At 37.7% G+C, this 21,468-nt stretch overlaps 1 protein-coding gene across 1 annotated transcript; it reads left to right on the forward strand.

Moving 5' to 3' along the window:
- Nucleotides 1-6,208: 6,208 nt before the first annotated feature.
- On the forward strand, nucleotides 6,209-15,696 carry LOC149104605 (uncharacterized). Its single transcript, XM_089271001.1, has 4 exons — nucleotides 6,209-6,278; nucleotides 12,697-12,956; nucleotides 14,943-15,063; nucleotides 15,322-15,696. Exons 1-4 carry the CDS (start codon nucleotides 6,209-6,211, stop codon nucleotides 15,462-15,464), a joined length of 594 nt encoding a protein of 197 aa, XP_089127127.1. The 3' UTR covers nucleotides 15,465-15,696.
- Nucleotides 15,697-21,468: the final 5,772 nt, after the last annotated feature.

Consider the following 21,468-nt stretch of genomic DNA (forward strand, 5'->3'; position numbering starts at 1 on the left):
AGCAGTGGCAGTGGCAGTGGCAGTGGCAGTGGCAGTGGCAGTGGCAGTGGCAGTGGCAGTGGCAGTGGCAGTGGCAGTGGCAGTGGCAGTGGCAGTGGCAGTGGCAGTAGCAATAGCAGCAGTAGAAGAAGAAGCAGTGGTAGTAGCAGTAGCAGGAGCAGGAGCAGGAGCAGGAGCAGCAGCTGTAGCAGTAGAGCAGCAGATGAAGTTGCAGAAAGGGTAGTAGTAGTAGCAGTAGCAGTATAGCAGATTGCTTGGTATTTAGATATTGGCCAGTTTTCTCCATAATTTCGGGTTAGATGATGAAAAACTATTTTACTGATATCAAATAATCACTGACAGAGAAGCAAAAGCTTTTCTTTTGTGCGCAAAAGTCGAAGTGATTGGGTACGAAGTCAGGCTTCGCATAAAGGAAGCGAGAAAGTGTGTCTGGCCGTTTTCTCTGACGTGTTTTGCTTGACTAAAAGGGTTAAAAAAATAAACCATGCCAGGGAACTCGATTTGTTCATATTGACAACAACCTAAAAACATCTTTTTGTTTTTTTCTCACCACGAATATGGCTATATAGTTACAGTATCTTTAAACTCAAGAAAGGTTGTTCAAATAAGGTAACTGTTTCATTAATTTTTTAAATTTTTTTTTATTATTATTTTTGTAATGAGACTGGAGGCTACATGAACCGTTAGGTTTTCAATTTAGCCTCCAGCCTTGGTATGTCTAATTGTAGAACAGGAAAAATTAAGAAAGAGTTTAAAGTTTGACTTTTCTCGATGAAATGAGAAGGATCAGATCGAAGGAAGGAGAAGATGACGAAAAGAGGAAAAAAAAATCGCGCCCGTAAACTTGCTGGAGAAAAGTGTTTTGAACACATTTTAAATTTTGGAATTTTTAAAATTTTAAATTCAAATTTATTCTTAGCGTTGTATAAAGTAGTTTTTAAATTTTGCTTTCTTGTCCTAATTTTTTAACTTCATTAACGGAAGTAAATTCCCCATTCTAGCTGATGAGGGATTTTCGCCCAATATCGCATTCCACGCTATGACCATTAAGAATACTGGTCGTCAGTTGTCATCGGATACACGCTTTTACAGAGTGAAAATATTTAACGACGTTCGCGCTCGTTCTTACGTCGAGCTTTTTGTTTGTTTGTTTGTTTGTTTGTTTTTGTTTTGTTTTGTTTTTGTTTGTTTTTGTTTTTAACGAAAACTTGCCATGCAGTAAGGAAAAGAATGGTGTGGGTCATCATGCATCTTTCGAAATATAAAGGCGCATTGAAGACCCTGAGTTTAAGAAGCTTATGTTATTTTAAACAATTTTAGCGTGTGACTATCAGCGACAAAATAAGCTACATTAGTGAACTTTAATTTAGATCAGGTAAACGTACGTACTCAATTCAACACAGCTGATGTCGTTCCTTCGAACAAAACTTCGGTCGCTCGAGAGGAAAAAAGGCGAAATATTTGCCACTTCTCACTTACGGGTTTTTTTCTGTGTTTTGTTCACCTTGGGCGAAAGTCAGCTATTAAAGCGATCTATGAAAAAAAAAGAGGGGGTTACCGACCATTAAGAGAGTAAACTGCAGGTGAAGTTAAAGCAACCGGCACCAAACCCTACTTGCTAATGTCTCACTTAGCGCGCGCGCTCGATGTGTAACGCGTCCGTCGCGTGATGTTGCAACATGAATTAAAAAACTGGCCAGTATTAATCGCATTAGTGTGGACACCGAAAAAAGATCCTTTCGAAAATGCTAACGCTATTCACATAACATCGTAGGCGCCGATTATGGTTGTGTGTTTACAATGCTCTTCACATATTAACCTCTTGGAGCGTTTTAGCGTGAATTTGTGTGGACGAGGAATGTACTACGAAAATAGTAGCGTGGACGGGAAGCTTTTTATACGTTTTCAGTGAAAAGACACATCATTTAACGCGGATCATCTCCGGAAAACGGACTGAAAACAGATTTTGAAGGGGCATAGATCAACTAATATTTCAATCAACGGTCTTACTCAGTTAAATAGGGAGTTTAAGAAAACCACGACGGCAACGGCACTGGGTACGTCGATAAACAAAAGGTTTTATGAGCAGAACAATGGCTGTGCACGTGCGTTATAATTCTTGGTACATTTCTTTGCCGTCCTCTGAAAAACAACAACGTGAAATGACTTAATTCTGCCTTGTCTGGGGAACGTGTTTAGTTTTGTTTTGATGACTGTAAAGCGATATATATAACTTTGTATATATTCGCTACATGAATAAAGTTATTGTATTGTATTTTTGTAACATGAAATTATCGCTGTGTCCCTGATTAAGTTTCCTGACAGTTTTGACAGTGATAAACAAAGTAAATAACTTTAGAGTACCGCGAAATTCGTAGGTAGAATTCAAAATCATTTTTTCTTTAATCGACGTTGTCCTTGGCGTCGCCGTCGTGCTTATTTAAACTGATATGAATGATACAGGTATCTATATTACAACACTGTTAAGTCCATGCAGATGAATAGCGGGCACATAAGTACACTAAATTCTGACCTACAGAGCGGTGTGACTGACTGGTCGGCTTAGTGGGGAAAAATGGCTGGCGGAAATTATATAGCGTTTAGTGACCTTACTATAGCCAGATCTGCCCAGCCGGACCGGTCAAATTGTAGGTCGGTTTGAATGTATATATACGCAATTATTAAAATCTCGATCAGTGTTTACTGCAATTCAAGAGTTTTCATAGGGTTATCCATCATAATTGTTTGCGTTGTTATTTGTGGACCACGATGTAGATTCGTTGGTGTGCAGGCTATGTAATTATGATAAAAAGCTGATATTTAAGAAGTTTGTCCGTTAGGAGTTGTCACTCGACGGCGTCTCCGTATTTAATCACTTCACTCTGGAAATTTTGTTTTTGGTAGTTTTTTTTTTGTTTAGTACATTTGTTGTATTAATAAGTATCCTAGGGCCGCTTATGTTTGTAACAATAAACTACGCTAGGGCTGTTCATGTCTGATCAATAAACGAGATGCCCCCTCCTATACGACTGGTGTTTTTCACTTGTACTACGCTAGAAATCATTTTGTTTTCGTTTCACTGCAGAATGATTAGACAACAAGAGCCGTTACAACCTGCTCTACAAATATGCCAAGCGGCCGCGTAATTGTTTGGGTCGCTTTTATTTTCATTTTACTTTAGTTTTCTATATAATTGTGGGGGCTATTTTTAATAAAACAATTACTTCAATCGCGCTCGTTGGATATGAGGTGATTATAGCTTCGTTGGCTATCTATTAAGGAGTTTAAAACACCACGAGGGCAACTGCAACGGGAACGTCCCTAAACAAAATATCAATTATTATAGGGAGCTTTAGCGAACCACGACGGCGACGGCAACGAGGGCGTCACCAAAACAAAAGGTTTAATGATGAAAACAATCATCCTGTGCACGTGCGTTAAGGCTGCCGCACACTAGCCGATTTTCTGTCGCTGAACTGCAGATTTTTTTGTCGCGGTCAAATAGAGTTAAAATTTGTCGGGCCATCAGCTTGCCGCACACTAGCCGAGTTTTTGTCGCGACTAACCGCGTTGAGGCTTGGTGCCGAGTCATCCAAAAATTAAGATGGCGGCCAATCCACTCACGTGACTGTCAAGACATTTCCCAATTAGTTGAGGGGCGCGCGAGCCCCATCAAATTGTCTTCGTCCACCGCACACTAGCCCGACAAGACATTTTGAGATCTAGCACTATCAGATATCGCCCGACAAACCCCGATCTTGTCGCAGACTTGTCTGAATTCACCGTAAAATCTTCACACAATAAAGATTTTTATATCGGCCGACAAAAACTCGTCTAGTGTCTGACGACCATGATATAAATCTATGCACATTTCTTTGCCGTTCTCTGCAAAACAGCGACGTGAAATGACCAAGTTCGACGTATTTTGGAGAACACGAACCGCATTGGCCAATTTTTCGTGCCTTCTTTAGGAATTGAAAGCTGTCGGTGCATGTTTGGCCTGACCAAGTTTTTAGACCGAGAGGCGTACTGAACAGATTTACACAGTTGCAACATTCGAAGATAAAATATAAATACATTTTCGACGAGCATCGTCCTCAGCGTCGCCGTCGTCATTGCTAAAACTCCCTAAATAGCTTAACCAACGACGGCAACGGCAACGCCGAGGACGATGCCTGGTCAAAACTGAGCTTAAAGAGTACCAGCGAAATTCCCGATTGGCTAGATCTGCTTAGTTCGCCAATGGCTCTAAAACCTGCTCATGCTAAATATGCAATGACAGCTTTCAATTCCAAATTGAAATACGATAAATTAGCCGTCGTCGATTCCGTCCCTCAGGGTACGCAGAACTTGGTCATTTCAATTTCTCGTTTTGTAGAGGGTGGCAAAGAAATGTACAAAGAATTGTAATGCACGTGTATAGCTATTGTTTTGCTCATTTTAAAACTTCTGATTAGTAGCGTTCTCGTTCCCTGTTGTTAATTTTGCATACGGAGACTGAGCCCACAGTACGAGCGCCAGTCAAAACTGTCCTACTTAAACGACACGATATCAGATAGTCTTTTTCTTCGCAACTAACAAAACTTTAGACAGCGCTAAAATTGTTGTTGTTCTAGGTAGGGTAAGGGAAGAGGCTAAGCAGGTGAAGTTGTTTTCACTCGTGACTGTTGTTTGGCGTGTGTACAAAAGTGCCAAGAGCGCAAATTTGTCTCAAGAATTTTGTCCATGATTGCAGGTAAAAACTAAATTAACTTAATCCTCTTCGTTCCATGGGGGGTGTCTGGTGAAGGGTTTATAGTGGTAGCACCTTTACAGCGATGTGGTCCATCTTCGTGCCAGGCAACTGGTGAATGGCTGACTGCCTGTACTGGTTCACACATACATTGAACGCTCCAACTCGCACCCTTGACATGGTGACGGCCACACTCCGGGCAACGACATCAACCTGCCGGGTAAACTTTATAACTAATAACTGTCCGCTTCACCACGTGGCATATAGGGCCACAACATCTTCTCTCCACCTCAATCTGTCCCTAACCCTGTGCTCTGTTTCTCTCACAACCCTTCCGCGAATTCTTCTTCAATAGAAATATAAACTATTTTAAGAGCGACGAAGTCAAACTGTGAATATAAACATTGGTCGCATAATGATCACAATTTCTTCTACACTGACAACATGTGGTTTAGCTAAACTAAGTCCATTTGACAATCTTTATCTCCCTCCTTCTTCACCTATTGGAGACTTAAAGAGATTTTTGGGCAACATGGGGTCATGGTCATCATGCTACATGCAAAAAGGGATAATCTTGGTTTATTTTAGAGGAAAAATTGCTGTCTGGGAGCTATCAACAGAAACTTGATGTCAAAAAGCGAAATTGCAAAAACGCAAAGTTTTAAGACATTATGAAAAAGTGTAAACTCTGACTAGATGATATTGCATCGTAAATCTTACTGATTTCGGAGCACCTTTCACTCCCAATATTCTTAGACATGTCTGATCTGGGTATTAAACAACGAGAATTTCTCATTTAGAATGAAACAATTTCAGGGAAAACACGCGGGATGAAAAAGGGAAATCATTAACGATATCAACTTGATAAGCCACCCCGTTCACAAAAATAACATTTAAACTAATGAGATTATACCAATCAAGAAGCTTGATGCGATGAGAAGAAATAGCAAGAATCTGAAGCGAAGTCATCTTGCGCGTAGTTATTTGCGATAAGAAAAACCGGAATTTTTGAAGTTTATTTTCATCTGGGATCCAAGGTTTAACTGCAGAAAATCCCTTTTAATATCGCTTGAAGACAGTGAATTAGCTTACCTATGTCTTTTATTTCGAATAAAGAAAAACTTCACATTTACACAACTATCGCTATCCTTTAGACGTATTCAGCCAACCTCGGTAAACAAATTAATTAAATAACAGTATCCTCTTTCCTCATTACAAATGTGCAATTAGAACAGAATTAAAGCATATACGTGCTGTGGTCTGCTGAGTCATCCGTCACGCGAAAAAGTGACATGATTGGCTTATGTCTGACATCAAAGCGTTGTTTTAACTGTGAGTCATATCATGCCATCTTTCATTAGTCGTTGTTAGCTTTTGTTTCAGCATAATTCGACTAGACATCACCGGTGATTATTCGATATTATATTGACTTGCATCTGAGAGTGATTAGATAAAGACATCCGTCGCAATTTAAGAATGAGTGTTTCTCTGCTTTTCGTTTTCGTGCCACGGATTTCAGTAATCCTCTGTCCAACTCGGGCGCAGGGTGAGTTTGAAAATGTACCATTTACCCGAGTTGTAATTTATATAGATAGTATCTTAATTAAGTTTTCTTCAGTTTAGCATAAGATGGCTGTTGAAGGATTCTTGATAATTTGGGAAACGAATCAATAGGCAGAAATTATACCTAATTTGTTCGAATTCACATCAAACCCTTTCTATTCGGTCTTTCGCAAAGTCAGCCCCATATCTCTCCGCCGTGCTGTATTAATCTTGTCAAGTGCGGACATGTGACGGGAATAAAGAAAATCAAGCTTAGCACAGACTGTTAATGTCACGATATTCTGACCAATTTTGTAATTTAAATGATATCTTAGCAGGCCATCTGCTTCTCTTCGAGATCAAGGGTTATAGTTTTAAGTCTTTCGTTTGAATCAGAGCCAAGACGGTCGCTGATGATCTCCGATTAGCCGTAGATTTGGAAGTGATGTGATAAAATGCTACACGCATTTGTGCTCATAACCAATTCATTCTAAAAAAATGATGCATTGTCAAAATCTAGAACGAAGAAGTGAAGCGGCTCTTAATTCAGCAGCTTTACCTGTAAAATATGAAACGAAACCGACGGCAGTAGAAAAAAAAAAAAAAAAAAAGCCGAGTTTACTTGATAAAAGGTTGATGCTGAGTATTTTCCTCTTCATTGGAAAAAGTGTCTAACAGTTAACTTGAGGTGCTTACCGTAAATCCTTGAACAATCACTCGATCCTTTTAAGTCTTGAAAACAATGTCGAAATTGGATTAATTCAGTTATCAAATTATCAAATTACTTTAATTTTCATATCTTTTAATGTCAACATAATTTTACTTTGTATCATATGTATATAATCCATGCCCTGAATTAAAATAGTCGGTCTCTTAGCAAGAGAAGCATAATCTTCCCTACCTTTTCTTATCCTGAAATTGAAATTGCATGTTAGAGGAAGTTAATTTGCTACTGTTCGTTTAAAACCACCCGCAATACAGGCCAGTTTGCGCAAGCAACAGAAATCTGTTCTATTATTTACTTGTTCGGTTTTTCTGCTCGTACTTGTAGAAGGTTTACTTCCATAATCCGATAGAAACAAATAATTCGAAAAAAAGCTCGTGAGAGTACCAGAAAAAAAGTATATAAAAAGAAACTAAATAGGAACATCAAATTTTATTATATTTTTATTTACTGTGAAATAACGAAAATGGCTGTGATCGTGATGTTTACCTGCCGCTAATTTTGAAATAATAACTCTCTCAGCGGAGGTTGACGCAAGACGTCTTCACGCAAGGGTAAAAATATCATCGAATTAAATGCCAAACCTGCCAAAGATGAAGACCCACCCCTGTTTGAATTTGCCATACATACAACTGTACCTAAAAAATACGTTCATGATGCAGATTTAACGTAGATGTCGTGTCTCGTATAATTAGCAATTTCCTTGGCAATCTATTTCCAGTCTTGTTGCACGAAACTTCTTCCTAAAACATAATAAGCCTTATTAGCCGACCAAACAGAAGCTAATAATTCGAGGGAACAGTTTCTTCTTTTTCTATAACCTGGGAAAAACGCGAGCTCCAAACCTATTAATTTAAAACAAAACTTGAAAAGCCAATAGGCACCTCTTTTCTCATCAGAATATTAATACGCTGTCTGCATAGACAGGCGGCAAGGACAACATGGATATTATATTGATGTAACACCAAATCCTCACAAGGACAATTACTAAGAAATGTATCATGATTACTAATGAGAATTTACGCTTGATCTCGGGGACGGATAGATTAAAAAAACATGCCGTCCCTCGCACTTTCAAAAGTCGATTCCAATTTACGTTCTTTACTAATTGCCACTAAATTACAACTTGGGTGTCCCAACATCAGTGTCCAATGTGTTATAAAGAGGGAATGCACCAGAAGTTCAAGTAACAAATGGTAAAAAAAAAATGTATCGAGATTATTTACATGGTATTGCAAACTTCTGTGTATGTGCGACTGTTTTAAATATCTTCTCAAAATTGAATTTTAATAAATAAGAAGAGTCGCAACTTTTACGCGATGTTTCTTCAGTACGTCCAACTTGTCTGCCACCGTAATACCATCTCTTCTGAATGAACGAATGCCGAAAATTATACTTAGACTAATATGTTCGAATAGGCATCACATTGTTTCCATTCTGTCTTACGCTGAGTCAGTACCGTATCTCTCTGTACCGCATTAATCCTGGCAAGCGCGGACGTATGACGAGAATAAAAAAAATCAAGCGTAGCATAAACTGATATTGTCACAATAGTCTTTTGAAAATTAAGTGATATGTAAGCAAGCCTATCTACTTCTCTTTGTGATGGAGAATTAGTCTGTAGTCCACCGGTTGAATCGGGAACCAAGACATTCGCTGATGATCTCTGATTAGCCGTAGATTTGGAAGCGATGTGATAGAATCCTACACGCGTTTGTCTTCATAACCAGTCAAATAATTCCAAAAAGTGCCGCATTGTCAGCATGTAAAACGAGGAAGTGAGACAAATCTTAAACTAGCTTTACCTCTAATACATAAAAACGCAAATGACAACAGTTTGAAGAAACCATGTTTACTTGATTAAAGGTTAATGCTGAGCATTTTCCTCTTCATTGGAAAATGTGTCTAACAGTTAACTGGAAGTGCTTACTGTAAATCCTTGGACAGTCACTCGATCTTTTTAAGTCTAATAAACAATATCCTGTATGAGATACGTGCGTCATCTGAATACCATATCATGTATAAGATACGTGCATCAGCCATGTTTACCAAATTCAAATTACTTCAATTTTCTTATCTTGTGTTTTAACCTGATTTTACTTTGTGATACATGTATATACGGCTCATGCTTTTCATTAAAACAGTCCGTTTCCTAGCGCGAGTAGAATAATCAACTCTGCATTATTTTGGCCTGTCGATCGCAACTCACAAAGATCTCAGAGGAAGTTGCTGCTGTTTCTCAAAAACCACCCACAAGCCAGGCAAATTTTGAGCAGACAAAAGAACTCTGATCTGATATTTATTTGTTCGGTTTGGTGTTCGTTCATGTACAAGCCTTCCTTGTATAATGCGATACAAACACAAAACCCGAGAAAGTGCTGTTGACATTGTGATGGCACGAGTAAAGAGAATTCATATTTTGATTTTTCTTCATTTTCTTGCATTTTTTCCCGAGGAAAAGGAATTTAAAACATAGTATAAATCAACGTGAATTCAAGATCATGCAGTGGGTAATAGTCAGCTGCTTGAATATGTATTATAACAAGAGGAAATTTAAGGAGTGTTAAAGCGCGCAATTCAAGGAGTGTTAAAGCGCGCAATTTAAGGAGTGTTATGGTGTGCGATTTAAGGAGTCTTATTGTGCACAATTTAAGGAGTCTTAAATGCGCAATTTAAGGATTGTTAAAGTGCACAATTTTAAGAGTCTTAAAGTGCGTATTTTAAGGATTGTTTAATTGCACAAATTAAGACGCCTTAAATTGCGAAATTTCAAAAGCCTTAATGTGCGTAATTTAAGGGGCTTTAAAGTGCACAATTTAAGAAGTCTTAAAGTGCGCTATTCAAAGAGTCTTTAAGTGCGGTATTTAAGTTGTGTTAAAGTGCGCAATTTTAGGAGTCTTAAAGTGCGTAATTTAAGAAGTGTTTAATTGCGCAAATTAAGGAGTCTTAAATTGGGTAATTTTAGGTGTCTTAAATTGCGCGATTTCAGGAGTCTTAATGTGCGTAACATAAGAAGCCTTAAACTGCACAATTTAAGGAGTCTTAAATCGTGCTGTTTAAGGAGTCTTAAAGTGCGCTGTTTAAGTAATCTTAAACTGCGTAACTTAAGAAGTCTTAAAGTGCGCTATTTAAACACTCTGAAAGTGCGCAATTCAAGGAGTCTTAAAATGCACTATTTAAGGAGTCTTAAAGAGCGCAAGTTAAGGAGTCCTAAAGTGCACAATTTAAGGCGTCTTAAAATGCGCAATTTCAGGAGTCTAAAAGTGCGAAATTTGAGGATTCTTAAAGTGCGCAATGTCAGGAGTCTTAAAGTGCACAATTTAAGGAGCCTGAAACGCTCAATTTAAAGAATCCTAAAGTGCGCAATTCGAGGAGTTTTAAAATGCGCAATTTCAGGAGTCTCGAAGTGCGCAAGTTTAGGAGTCTCGAAGTGTGCTATTTAAGGAGTCTTACAGTGCGAAATTTAAGGAGTCTTGAAGTGTGCTATTTAAGGAGTCTTAAAGTGCGGAATTTAAGGAGTGTTAAAGAACGCAATTGAAGGAGTCTGAAAGTGCGTAAGTTAAGGAGTGTTAAAGTGCGAAACCGAAAGAGTCTTAAAGTGCTTAATTTAATTAAGGAGTGATAAGCGCCCAAGGAAACTTGAAACTAGATATATTACGTAAAGCATTTTTTGGTGATTTCACGAAAGTTTTAATAAGTAAGTAAGTAAGTAAGTAAGTAAAGACTTTATTTAAAGAGGGTGGCACTAAAATAGTATAAAAATACTAAGAAACCAGTGGCACTCTAAAAATTATGTACAATACGGATGTTAAAACTATGGCATAATTATGAGATAATATAACGAATAAAAATATCATAGATAAGAGATAAAATCAATTTAAAATACAAAAAGTATAACTAAATCACAGAATAAACTGATTTAAAAGCTGCTGTTCTTCAAAAATTAAATAATAAAGAAGACTTGGCCCAGATAGTGATAATGTTCCAGTTTGTTTCTGTGGTTCAGGACCAAGTTACAGAAACACTCGTGAACGTATCAGAAAAATGCGTAAAAAAAAAAAAAAAAAACTCGATAAGAATACAGAATTTTATCCTATTTTTCACTTACAGTGTAATGACTAAAATTGCCGTGATTCTCATCATTACCCACCGCTAATTTGAAATAACAATACTCTTAGCAGAAGTTGTTTAACCGCAAATTCTAAAGAGAAGTTTGCCGGGGTCTAGACGTAATAGTAAAATTGTTATGGAATTAAATGGGAATTATTTTGTAAAAACTTGCCAAAGATTAAAACCGATGATGATGTAAATCCAACGTAGAAGTCGTGTCTCGTATTAATTAATCATTTTCAAATTTAAGGCAATGTAATTTCGGTCCTGTAGCAAGGAAATTTTCCATAAGACTTGATCTGACGTATCAGTCCACAAAAGCTAATATTTCAAGGGGACGGCTCCTTCTTCTGCAGTAGAGCGAAATTTCGGGTTCCACAACTACTAGTTTTTGAAACTAAATTTAAAAAGCTTGATCAGCACTCTCTATTGTTAGAATATTAATAGGCTGTCCGAATAGACAGGTGGCAAAAGCAACGTGGATATCATATTGATATACCACCAAATTCTCACAAGACAGTAACTGAGAAATATGCGATGCTTACAGAGGAGAATTTACGTTTGATATGGGCAAGGGAAAGATTAAAAAACAAACCGGCCGTCACTCGCACTTTAAAAATCGATTTTAAGTTTTAGACCTTTTTACGTTCTTCGCTAATTTTCACTAAATTACGCTTCGAGGTGTCCAGTCTTCAAAATATTTGTAGTTTGCAATTTCATTCAAACATTAAATAAACGATTTAACCATCAGCGTCGTACCTCAGGAATTCACCTGAGGTACGAGTAACATGTGGACAGACACTTTGTACTGAGATTATTTACATCGTGTTGCAAATTTCTGTTTGACTAATTTAAAATTCTTCTGAAAAATAAATGATTTCTAACAACAGCTCATATCGAAAAAACACTTGAAAGTACTGGTGAAATGAAACTTATGATAAAATTTTACCTGCGTTAGCACTATTTCTTTGAACTTTGAAATTTATTTTCTCTAGTTTTTACAAATAAAATGTTACCAATGTTACTCAAGGCAACTATTTAATACTATCTTTGGCTTTAAGAAAATGTAAAAGGGACTGAAAAGGACCTAAAAATTATTCTGGTCCACTAGAAACTGAAATTTCTCGATTTACTATCAGATTTTGTCATAAATTCTTCATAAAAAGCGATGACACTGAAAGGTAAACTCTGAAATACATCATGCAGTTATCTCGGATCCTTACAGGACTTAGCAAGCGGGAGAGAAAATTACGACTACACTTTTAACTCCCCTTTCAGAGAGTTATTTCACATTTGGTATCTCAACAATAACGAACCATTTAGAAATTATAGTTTCATCGATTTGTTTAGACAAAGGTCTGGCGAAAAATTAATCTTGTGCGTGGAGATCAGAGTAAATCGAAATAAAGATATACTGCATGTTTATAAAAGATACTATGTAAATAGTCCCTCATCACTCATTCCTCAGTAAGTCTGTTCTTTTTGAAATGTTTGCCTATTGATTTTTGTTTCAGACTTTAAAAGCCTGTTTTAAATTTTCGTCTATTTATTGTAAGCTCTTAAGATAAACATGTGTATATTTTTTCAGATGAAGGGCGTGAGCTGTTCTTTCCAGCCTACTATTTCTATGCTGAGAAACGTTTAGTGAACCACTGGATAAAAACAATGATTGTCAGTGACTTGGACGAGTGTGAATACCGTTGCTACCTAGATGCAAACTGTGTCAGTCTTAATATTAGGAACAAAGATCCTGATGGAACACATGAATGTGAGCTGAATAACTCCACTCACTTGGAGCATGACAGGGATCTGAAGGACGACCAGCTTTACTACTATCGCGGCGCCGAAGTAAGCAACTATGAGTAACTACGAGTAGCATCGTTCCAGTCTAAACACCGTCAGCCTTCTCTCGAGGCAGCTGCCAATCAATTTCAGAATATTGCGATCGATATAGGATATTGTGATGCAACAAAATACTCTTAAGGCTAAAGAGTCGTTGTCGCTATAGGTTTCATGTAAATTTCGGTAGGAATTTGGCGATGTGCGCAAAATATCCCAATATTTTCACGTAGGGGCCAAACCACCCCCCTAATGTTTCATGAAGGCTATATTTGCTTGGTTTATATATTTCTGAACCAAGTTTGGCAGATGAGGTTTCTTTGTTCTCCAGTTTATTTTAGTTTGGAAGTTGTGACAGAATGTCAGATTATGACGTCATAATTGATGACGCCACCAAAACGTGCTATAATTTTCTGTAAAATCTGATGTAAAGATTGTGTCATTGGAAAGGCCTTGACTTGAGGAGTAAAATGCCGAAAACTGTTTTTTGCCATGATGATTATTTTTTGAGATATGGTAAATTAAATATTTTTTTGTTGTCCCCCCCCCCCCGGAATCTGCTTAACTATACTGTCCTTCTTAAGTCAGTGTCTGGTTGATTTATTTAGCTTTATTATAGGAAGGCTAATAATCTAGAAAAATAGAAAGCTTGATGTTGTCAAAAATCGTATGGTTTTAGAAATTTGATTTTCGGCTTTTTAGGATGGTAGTAACAGGAAAAAACGGGTGACGTCACAGGTTATGACGTAACAAAACTAATTTTAGCGCAATGGCACTAAGGGATAATTTTTTTTTCCGATTTTCTTCTTTACATTTGCTTTAGTCATCTGGCACATCACATGTGCAACAGCTGCATTTGCTGGAACAAAATTACGGCTCCAATTTGGGGACTTTTCTCAAGGGGGGACCCCATATTTTGCAGAGTTTTTCAGGTTTCAACTCCCCTTGATGTGCTCTTTCGAACACATTGTAAAAAATATGCATATTAAAAACTTCAAAAGTGACAAAAACATGACGTCATCACGGTGACGTCACAACTTTGACGTTTACTGACATTTATCACGTAAATATAATTGGCAATAGGTCTCCAGCCCATCTGCCAAGTTTGGTGTAGAAAGAGTCAATGCTTTTTAAGTAATGCGAAATAATGTGAAGTACCCAAGAACTGACGAAACATTTGAGGGGTGGTTTGGCCCCTACGTGTTTATCACAAGTGGTTTAGATCACGCTCGGGTTTTCTTTAGTAATAGCTCCTTTTTCTTCCGCCTTTTGTCGGGTAACAGAATTTCAGTTGAAAAAGCAAAGAAGAGCTGTATCGTGTCATTCGAAGATACGTCATTCGTACTTAACCTCGCGCGTTCTTAATTTCGCGAGGTTTTATTTCGCGAATTGAGGATGCGATCTTAGGTAAAGAACATTAAATTCCGCAAAAGTACGTCGACAAAGGTCAAATAACACTTGATGAGGCAATTGCTTGACTTCGTAAATTTATTACCGTAGTTAATTTCGCGAGCGTTTTTTGCGAGTCTTAAAATTCGGGAAAAATCACGAAAATTAATACTCGCGAAAAAACTGACAGCACGAAAAACTATGGGAAGTTTAACACCAGATTATGTAAGAAATAATCCTTGGCTAATTTTAAATGATATTTAGTCACTGGTTCGTTGATAATTGTTGATTATTTTTCGTTGAAAATATCCAGTCTTTATGTGGTCTTGTTTTCAACTAACTAGCACTCTTCCTCCGATTCACCGTCATCTTCAGCTTGTAAATTCACCAAAACCTATTAAGTATAGTCATCAAATTTTAATTTGTAGACTAACTCTAGGGAAACGGGGTCCGCGGATAAGGAACTGGGAGATTAAAACAATGGGAAAGCCGTGGAATTAAACGTACTTGTGAAATTTGTTTCACTGCAATCGCGAAATACAGCTCCCAAATTCTCGGGAAATCAATAAGAATATGCTAACTAGTTTTCTTGTTACTTTCATTTAGAATCATAGTGGAAAGAACCAAGAGATGTACCAAAACAACGCAACTTGTCTGTCCGGTTTTACAACTAAGAAATATCGATGTGTGTGCAGTCCTGGTTTTGAGGGCGAAAACTGCGAACACGGTAGGTATAAAAGATATCTTGAGTCGTAACAAGAGAAACAAAAAAACATCTTATCTTGTAGATACTTTTAAGCAAGCCAAGAGATATTATTATGCTAAAAATGACTTTCCATGTGTTACTACAACGAAAACCCAGAGGGTGCTCCTGTCCACCCACTCCTCCCTTGCACTACGGTCGGGGTACGAGTGAAGAAAAAATAGCAGAGCATGACTCACAATGCTTAACACACAGAGTCGGTTTCAAAAACCGTTGGGTTAGAAAACCGACGTGAGTGTGATGCACAGAACAACCCATGTACTGCCGTTGATAAGTCTGTGTGCAGAAATACTCATGGATCGTACTATTGCCGGTGCAAAGATGAATTCGTAAAGAACGGTGCAACCTGTGAAGGTACAATATAATTTGGTTCATAACATGAGTATCCTTACGTTGCTTAAAGTTAGTTACAACCTGTCCGTAAGGATTCGCTATCCGCTTCATCCTCCATTATGGGTAAGACACACCTCATTTTCGTATTCTCGGTGTTGGACTGGAACTACAATCGTGGACAAAAGTCCTTGGGACACTTATGTAATATAACGAATTATTTGTGTTTTAGAACTGACGTTTGACCAAAAAAAAAAAAAAAAAAAACGCTGCTATATCCTTTAAAAACTCGTTGCTGTCCCCCCTCCCCACTCAACACAATGTTGAAAATCGGGTGAAATTGCAGGTACTAGTTTTCAACATTGTATGGGAGGTGGGGGGCGAGGTTAGGCAGGTGAAGTTGTATTCGCCTCTGGCGTGTGAGCTAAAGCGCCAAAAGTGCAAATTTGTCCTAAAACTTTTGTCCATGATTGTAGCTTGTGACTTCGGCTAATGCGGGGAGTATTTTCAAATTCAAATGACTTTAATCTCCTTTTAATGATATTCGCCCACACGAGCCTCCATTCCAAGCTACAACAATGGTCACAAGCGTTAGAAATCGTCATTCTTTTCGAATTTTGCCCCTCCCTACCCCTGTGTAATGTTGACATAACACTTTAGTCCAACACAAGTTTGCATTATACCATTTTCCAACATTGAAAGGGGAATGAGGCTGATACTCATTTTGTAGATATAACGGTTATAAGTTCATGTTTTGGCAAATTTTCCAACAGAATTTGTCCATGATTGCAGTTCCAGTCCAATACCAAGAATACGACAATGTTCTATTAGTACACCTCATCCTATTTCACGCGATTTACACCAATGGAAATTTAGTTATTTTATGTATTTCACACGTTAAACGAAAACATCGGAGAGCATTAAAGACGCTAGAACTTCTCTCGACTGCGCATCGAGCAACTCTATGATGCACGCTAAAGCATGAATCAATTCTTAATTACGTATTCCATTGATTTACTTTTTTCGTGCTTGTTCAAATGTCTTTCTCCGTTTATCACATATTTATTTACACATTTTTGTATTTTCTTAAGTTGATGGATGTCACTGGCAAAATTACCAAAATCTGACCGATGCAAAAAGACGATATGACTACGAAACACAAGGTTACGGCAAATGTGACGATACCCTGGCTGGTATCGCTTCCAAGGAGCTGCAGGCACAAAAATGGTGACCACATGTCCACTGGAGTTCCGTTGTGATACAGCCTATCCTATCTGGTTGAGTGGTAGTCATCCCACAGTAGGGGAGGGTACAGTCACAAGAAACGTCTGCATTCGTACGTTTAGAGGCTGTTGTGCCAAACAAGTCTCTATTCAAGTAAAGAACTGCGGCTCCTACTACATCTACAGGTTGGGTAACCCAGGGCATTGTGACGTCCGTTACTGCAGCACTGACTAATCCAGTTACAAATGACCTTACTGTAAAACCTAGACATTAAGTGACAGCTGTTACGTTTACTTTCATTGGTTTTTTTTGTCTTTGCGATTACTAACAGGCCCGGGTACCCGAAAAACAAGCAAATGGAATTAGAGAAGGAATTTGCTCAGCATTATACCTTTTCCGACTGGGTAGTTTGTGTCCCCATTTCAGACCATGTGATGATACTCTTGAGAATTCTTCCTTTCAAATTTTCAAATTGTCCCGTGCATGTGAATAAATAATTTTTTATATGGATAAAAGAACAATACTCTAGAGAATATCACGTGGTTTGTTATAAAAAAAAACAAAAACAAAAACAAAAAAACAAAAAACAAAAAACAAAAACAAAAACAAAAACAAAAACAAAAACAAACGACCAAGCGGAAAACGTTTATTAACGACAATATCATATTGTGGGGTGAGGGGTGATGCCTCAATACCGGACCTTTGCAGGCTCAGTTCGACCGTCGCTCACGGCGTACAAGTGTTTCTACACAGATTGTTTCATGTTATAGAAATCATGGGAGATGAGGGGCACGGAGTCAACAATTTCCTGTCAAAATATTGTCTTTACAGCTGGATTTTTTGTTTGTTCTCTATCATTCTTCCTTTTTGAGAGGGGAGAGTACAAGCTGCGCAGGAATTTTTTTTAATGGATTTTTTTTACTACCAGTTGTATTCTTGTTATACAACTGCAGTACTATAGTACACGTGACTCCACACTCACTGGAATCATTACACGTGGAATGAAGTATATCATGTACAACACTTTACTGATAAAACTAATTTAGAGGCATTCCAAAGATCGTTCAATATCAAGATTGATAACATTCAGCCTGAGTCGACCATACCAGACTCAAGTTGTTAACCAACCATGTAACCAACGAACGACCAATAAGAACATGCATCAAGCAATACAGCTTGTTGTTGCATGAAACGGGAAGAAATTCCAGCTCCATTGCAATGTCCCTCGAGAGTCTTTCACCTCTTTTCTTATCCACTGTAAGAAAAAAAAAAACTCATTTGTAGGTGGTCTTTAATATTAAAACTGTGGTAAAAAATTATGCGTCCATTTCCAGACTTTTCCTCAACGATGGACACTTCCAATTAAATCCTTTTCCTCAAACCAAGGGTCCAGTTGGAACATTTGTGGTATAAAGGTCATCGTTCAGATAAGCGCACAAGCTGGAGTCACTCTGAAAAACAAAAAAATAAAAAAACAAAAAATAAGGACAGACAGTTGCTAGTTGCTTCTTTGGTTGTTTATTGATTTCACAATTTGGTTAAGAGTTGGTTTGTTTGTTGGCAATATCTTTTTTTTTTTCGTGATTTCTAGTTTTCGTGTTTGTTTGTTTGTTTGTTTGTTTGTTTGTTTGTCTGTTTGTTTATGTTTGTTACTTTGCTTGTTTGTTCGTTTGCCTGTTTTGATGTCTGTTTCCTAGTTTTCATGTTTATTATCTTGTCTCAATGTTTGCTTGTTTGCTTTGTTTGTGACCTGTTTTGTTTTTATTTTGTGCTCCATCTTGCTGCTTTGTTGTCTGTGTTTGCTTGTAACATTTAATTATTTTTGCTCTTTCTTTCACTGGTATTTTTGTTTCAAGCATTATTAACCACGTCAAGTGACAGATTCGTTGAATTGCTGCGCCTTTCAAAAAAAACGCGAACTCTGAAGCTCAGTCAAACCTTAACTAAGTTTTGTTTTTCGCTGCTGTCAATAATAATGACAAGGAGATAAAGAGATAGGATAAGGAGACCGGTTAATAACGACAACGGACATTTTCCTGTATCTCAAGGGACAAGGTCGTATGCAAAGTTAACTTCGTTTACAGACACTGGTTATTTGCGCACTGTAGATTTTCATAATTATGTACCAATTCTAATCTGTTAGAAAATGAAAACCTTTAATTTCACTAAACTTACTATAAGAAATAGGTATTGACGTTCTTGCAATTGACAAGGGAACTTTAAATTGAGTGCAAGACATTTGTATATTCGTTCTTCAGTTACATACTGTAGATTGAATAGATATTTTCTACGTAGATCTTAATTCAGTAAATTTTTGTGTATATTTAGATAAGATAGATTTTATACTCGATATTTTTTGCCATTTTTTTCTGTTGCAACAAATTGTAATTTAGAGCGTCCTCAATTAGCCTTGTTAAGCTAAATACATCGGCACTGAAATAAAGTTGTTATTTATTTACAGCGCGATAAAGCATGTGTTTGTTATGTCTATTCTGAGAACCCGGTTAGTACTGATACCCGAGTAATGTAGATACTTTTGCGTCTAGAGTGTGCACGTGACGTCATCAAATTCTCAAATCCAAAACTAAAGAGCCTCCCCTAAAGGTTTTATCCTCATCAGGTATAAGAGGTACTAAATTTATATCTGTTTACAACTTTCCAGTTCAATAGCGTCGTTTGGAAACCAGCACATTTTGAATTTCGGAGTTATGGCGGTGCGTAGCATGAAGCTAAGATCGCGTTTGTCGAAAAATATACACTTATCTCGTGAATTTTAGCCATTTTAGGAGTTAACGTATTATAAAAAAGTGCTTTTGTAAATGTTTTGTGGTTCGGTTCAAATAATGAGTTGTCTAGATAGCCAAAGTAAGTTCCAGATGTTTACGCTATTTTCAGGCCGCTATAGTGGAGAACTAAGGAGGTCCTCCAACATGGCGGCTCCATACTAGGTTCTATAATATTGCGCGGAACATTTGAACGAATATCTCAACTTTGGGACAACGCACACACCTTAGATTTGGAGAGCTGTCTTCTTTATTTATCGTCTGTAATATCACAATTTCTTGACTTTATCCACTGAATGGTTTTTGATTTTATTTTTCACCGCGTGGGGAGAACTTTCAGCCCTTTGGGCCTTATATCTTTTCAGGCGTGAGGGGCAAGAAAGGAGCCCCTTCCCTTGTTGTTCTACTGCAAACGTCCCTAGCCACACTGCTCAACAATTAATTTGTCAGACAGTCAACAAACATCCACTGTTAGGTTAAGTCGAACACAATAACTATTTACTATTTAATTTCATTGTTTCATTGTTGTCCACTGCTCCTTTGTACTCGGCCATTGTGTACTGATTCTTAAAATTGGAAAATTGACAATCGCGATAGTCCAGTTCAGGTATCGGGACTTAACATAGAGCCCTCCTCTCAGCAAATACCGCCATCTTTTGAATATGTTCTTTAAAATAAGGTCTGTTCTTCCCATGACGCGTGGCTCGCGCTTTATTTGATCGCCAAAAGATACCATTTAAAACGAAAATGACAGCATTTTTCTTGTTACCTCTCTGTTTTTATTTCTTCTCGAGAGTGCACCCTAAAAGATACTCTGACGGCAAAAAATAGTGTGAACATCCTAAGTGAGACCAAAATCCGTGATTTACACCTCTAAGCAAGACGACGATCCTCACTGACCTTTTCAAATCAAATGGGAGTCCCAGCCCACCTCCAACCCTTCTTACTTTACCAGCACTTACTTTAAAAGCCTAAACATTAAATTGCAATAAGCGAAGGACGAACAACTGAAAAATGCAATGGTTTTACTGTACATGCAGCTCAAATAGTTTCGTTCAACAGTTGAACACCACACATTCTGGAATACCGTGCCTCCCTTGGTAACCTCCTCTAGACTGGTTACCAGTCCTACAAAGCCATACAATATATTCCATGACCCACTGCTCTTGAAACGCCCTCTGGTCTAAAAAGCTTTACATGGGAAGTGCTGCGCCATTTTGAATGACATCAAACAATGCCTGATCAGTCCTTACCTGAAGCCTTGACCTGACCACTTGATACGGATACGTTGCAGTGGCGGCAAAGATTTTTGACAATGACGCAATTATGAGATATTCTGTGGAGTTCTAGGAAAAAAGTAATAATTGAGTCACGTTCTAAATGCTTTTTTTCAGCCTCTAAATGAACAGAATTACATTTAAATACTATTCCCTAAAACATATCATACTCACAGCTTCTAGTATCACTGACCTACATGTATATGCTAAGTTCTGAGTAGAGAGTTAAGGGTTATTTTTGAAATCCACTACAGGCCATTTATTAACACTTATACTAGCCTTAAAGGCTTGGTGTCTTCCTTTTCTTTTTTCAAGACAATTCAGTTTGTTCTCCTTTCAAGTAGTTAGCCTGTAATCGACACTTGTAAGCACTGCAGACTTATTTCAATAGTGTGTTTGAATGTCTGCTTGCATGTTTTGTTGGAGTACCTTTGCTTCAATCTTAGTCTTAAGGTTTCAAATGCATATTCAAACAATGACATTTATTTACAGTTTCTTATTGATTGGTGTTCCAAAGTACTGGCTGTAGCCCTGCTTAAGTTCCTCATATGCCATAAACTGCAGTGCTCCATGTGAAACACCAACAAGTCCCGGTGCATACCCCTGCAGATCAAACAAACTTTACGTGAAGAGGCTTGCAGATTCTCAAAAAATATTAACAGGTATATTTTGAATGTATATGTTGTGGTTCAATTTACAGTTAACAGAGGGGAATGGTTATGAAGCCCGGCAAACATCAAAGGAGCAAACAAAAA

Source organism: Orbicella faveolata, unplaced genomic scaffold, assembly GCF_042242905.1.
Source record: "Orbicella faveolata isolate gen_17 unplaced genomic scaffold, um_ofav_v1 contig_34, whole genome shotgun sequence".
Taxonomy (NCBI): domain Eukaryota; kingdom Metazoa; phylum Cnidaria; class Anthozoa; order Scleractinia; family Merulinidae; genus Orbicella; species Orbicella faveolata.